Raw genomic sequence first — 2315 nt, 5'->3', positions numbered from 1 at the left:
ACCTGCAGAATAACAGCATACATATAAGGCACTAAATATCACTGACCAAAGTCAAACGAATACAGCAACGCAACTACAAGTAGGCGTATACCTACGACGTTCTCGATCTACTTATGGACAAGCGCGAAGTAGTTTTATTTTCAAAATTTAGGAGTGTGAGTAATATTCTAATTGCAGCAGTAAGGAAAATTGTCAAAGTTGTCTACAGGGAAATAAATATTCGTGCAGTTGTCTTGAATTATCGGAGTAGGCGAGAGCAAATTTAATAACGAGGGATTGCAGTAGCCTTGCTACCCGTTTCACAGGTAAAAAAGAAGGGAGGGACAAGGGAAAGTTGCGAACGCGACAACTACCAAATGCTCTATTCACGGCGAGATCATGTTTATACATGGTCAAAGGCAGGTCGCTTAAGAATGTTTGTGAGGATTACAACTCAAGGATGATTATGTGAAGAACTTGCCAAGACCGGAAAAAGGGAATAAATACGCATGAGCCCCAAATGCTCTGTCCAAGCCCCGCTGGTTGCACTAGTGATGAAATAAGCAGTACTTGACGTTGCCACTACTTCCATATCCGCTGATACTCCGGAGATTTTTTTGCATATGTCTCTGAAGTGCGAGCCCACATTGTAGAATAAGAAGAAGCAATATTCCCACACCTTATAATAAACAGAAAAAAAAAAGAAACACTGTGCCATATGAATAAAAAAACAGGCAGCATGCCATTCTTCCACTACAAATCTGTATGTTTCTCGTGTATAATCGAGCATTCTCCAGCCTCACAAATGCAATTTTTCAATTGCAATGTAGCTAGCAATGTCGCGTGACGCACAGAACGGTGCCTTGAGCTCCTTTGCCAATGCAAGCCCAAGCACTTCAGTATGAGGCTGAGATTTCTCTATAGGCTCATAATGTCAAATTATGATTCTCTACACAGGCAGAAAAAGACAAGAAAGTTTGCTTCCTGCCGGCAGTGCCGTTAGAAAAATAGCCTACTCTATTTATGCTGCTTGCAGTGATTTTCCTGTTTCATCGAGCTCATTTATTTGCGTGTGTTTGTCCGCATGCACGCGGGGCACAGACCTTTCATGTGACAACGCGTTTGTCGAAACGGGCGTGTCCGTTCCGTCAGTAGAATTTGTGGGCAATGGGCAACGATCCAGCGTTCCGTAAAGGATTGGTGGCGTCGATATGCCTGACAAGCTCCTGCCAATGGCGTGCCATATCTGCAGGCCACACACCAGCAGGCTTGCCCATGCTGCTGCCTACAATAAAGGACGAAGATAAGTGAATGAGTACAGATTACATGTTAACCATAATTGTATTTTATCTCGGAGAGGGTTCGCTGCTGAATGTTTTCACATTGATTTATGAATATCTGACTTGTAATTGAAGCCACATGAATTAAGCAAATATCAATTTTATCAACTTGGTTTGTGCTCCTTCATGTATTGATTGTATGAAGCGAATCAAAATGATGATGACTTAAAAATATTATAGCGCTCAAGTAAGTTAGAAAAATATAACAGCTTGCCGCAAAGCTATAGAGGGAGAATAAGGCGTAAAGTTCGTTCCAGTTTGAGGCCACAAGGCTTCTGGTATAACGCTGCGAGCATCGCTCTGTTAGGCAGTAACTGCAGTAACTGCAGTAACTGCAGTAACTGCAGTAACTTCTCAAAGGATGGAGATATGTGTTTTATTGATAGGAAAGACCGGGTCGACCTGAGATAGTCTGCTACTCTGCACAGGGGAAGAGGGAAGGGGAGAAGAAGGAGGAGGAAATAAAGAGAGAAGGCAAGGATGTTAACCAGAAAAGTATTTAGTATAGCCTGTAAGATAAAATAAAGAAAGCAGCTTAGAATACTCACTACACCACAATAACTAAGGCTAATTGATAACCCCTCGGTGGCTCACACACCTTACACGTACGCGCGCGCCCTCAGCACGACGAACCGAATGTATTGAGTTCTGGCGTTTTACTTTCCAAAACAAGGAGCTGATTACGAGGCACGCCATAGTGGGGGACTCCAAAATAATTTTGACCGCCAGGGGATCCTTAGCATGCCCCCAATGCACGAGACGCGGGCGCTTTAGCATTTCGCCGCCGCCGAAATGCGGCCGCTGCGGCCGGGATTCGATCCCGCCGCCTCGTGTTTTGCAGCGCAACACCACAGCAGCTATGCTATGGCGGCGGGTGAACCGAAGAGAGAGAGAGAGACTCTTTATTAGAAAAACAGAATTTTGGCGGCGCGTATACAACCGCTGACATGCTACTCTGTATAGAGATGGGGAATGGGATTAAAATATTCCAGAGGA

General features: G+C 44.2%; 1 protein-coding gene across 1 annotated transcript in view; it reads right to left on the bottom strand.

Annotated features, from left to right (window-relative positions):
• Positions 1 to 1000: 1000 nt before the first annotated feature.
• The window catches only part of LOC126524999 (sodium-coupled monocarboxylate transporter 2-like), a 53842-nt gene continuing 52527 nt past the window's right edge, over positions 1001 to 2315 (bottom strand). The window contains exon 8 of the mRNA XM_055067431.2: positions 1001 to 1264. Coding sequence (XP_054923406.2) covers positions 1001 to 1264 — 264 coding nt within the window. The remainder of the gene's footprint in view (positions 1265 to 2315) is intronic.

The sequence above is a fragment of the Dermacentor andersoni genome, chromosome 3 (assembly GCF_023375885.2).
Source record: "Dermacentor andersoni chromosome 3, qqDerAnde1_hic_scaffold, whole genome shotgun sequence".
Classification (NCBI taxonomy): domain Eukaryota; kingdom Metazoa; phylum Arthropoda; class Arachnida; order Ixodida; family Ixodidae; genus Dermacentor; species Dermacentor andersoni.
Note: the sequence above shows the minus strand (reverse complement) of the source record. Positions and strands in the feature narration are given on the sequence as shown.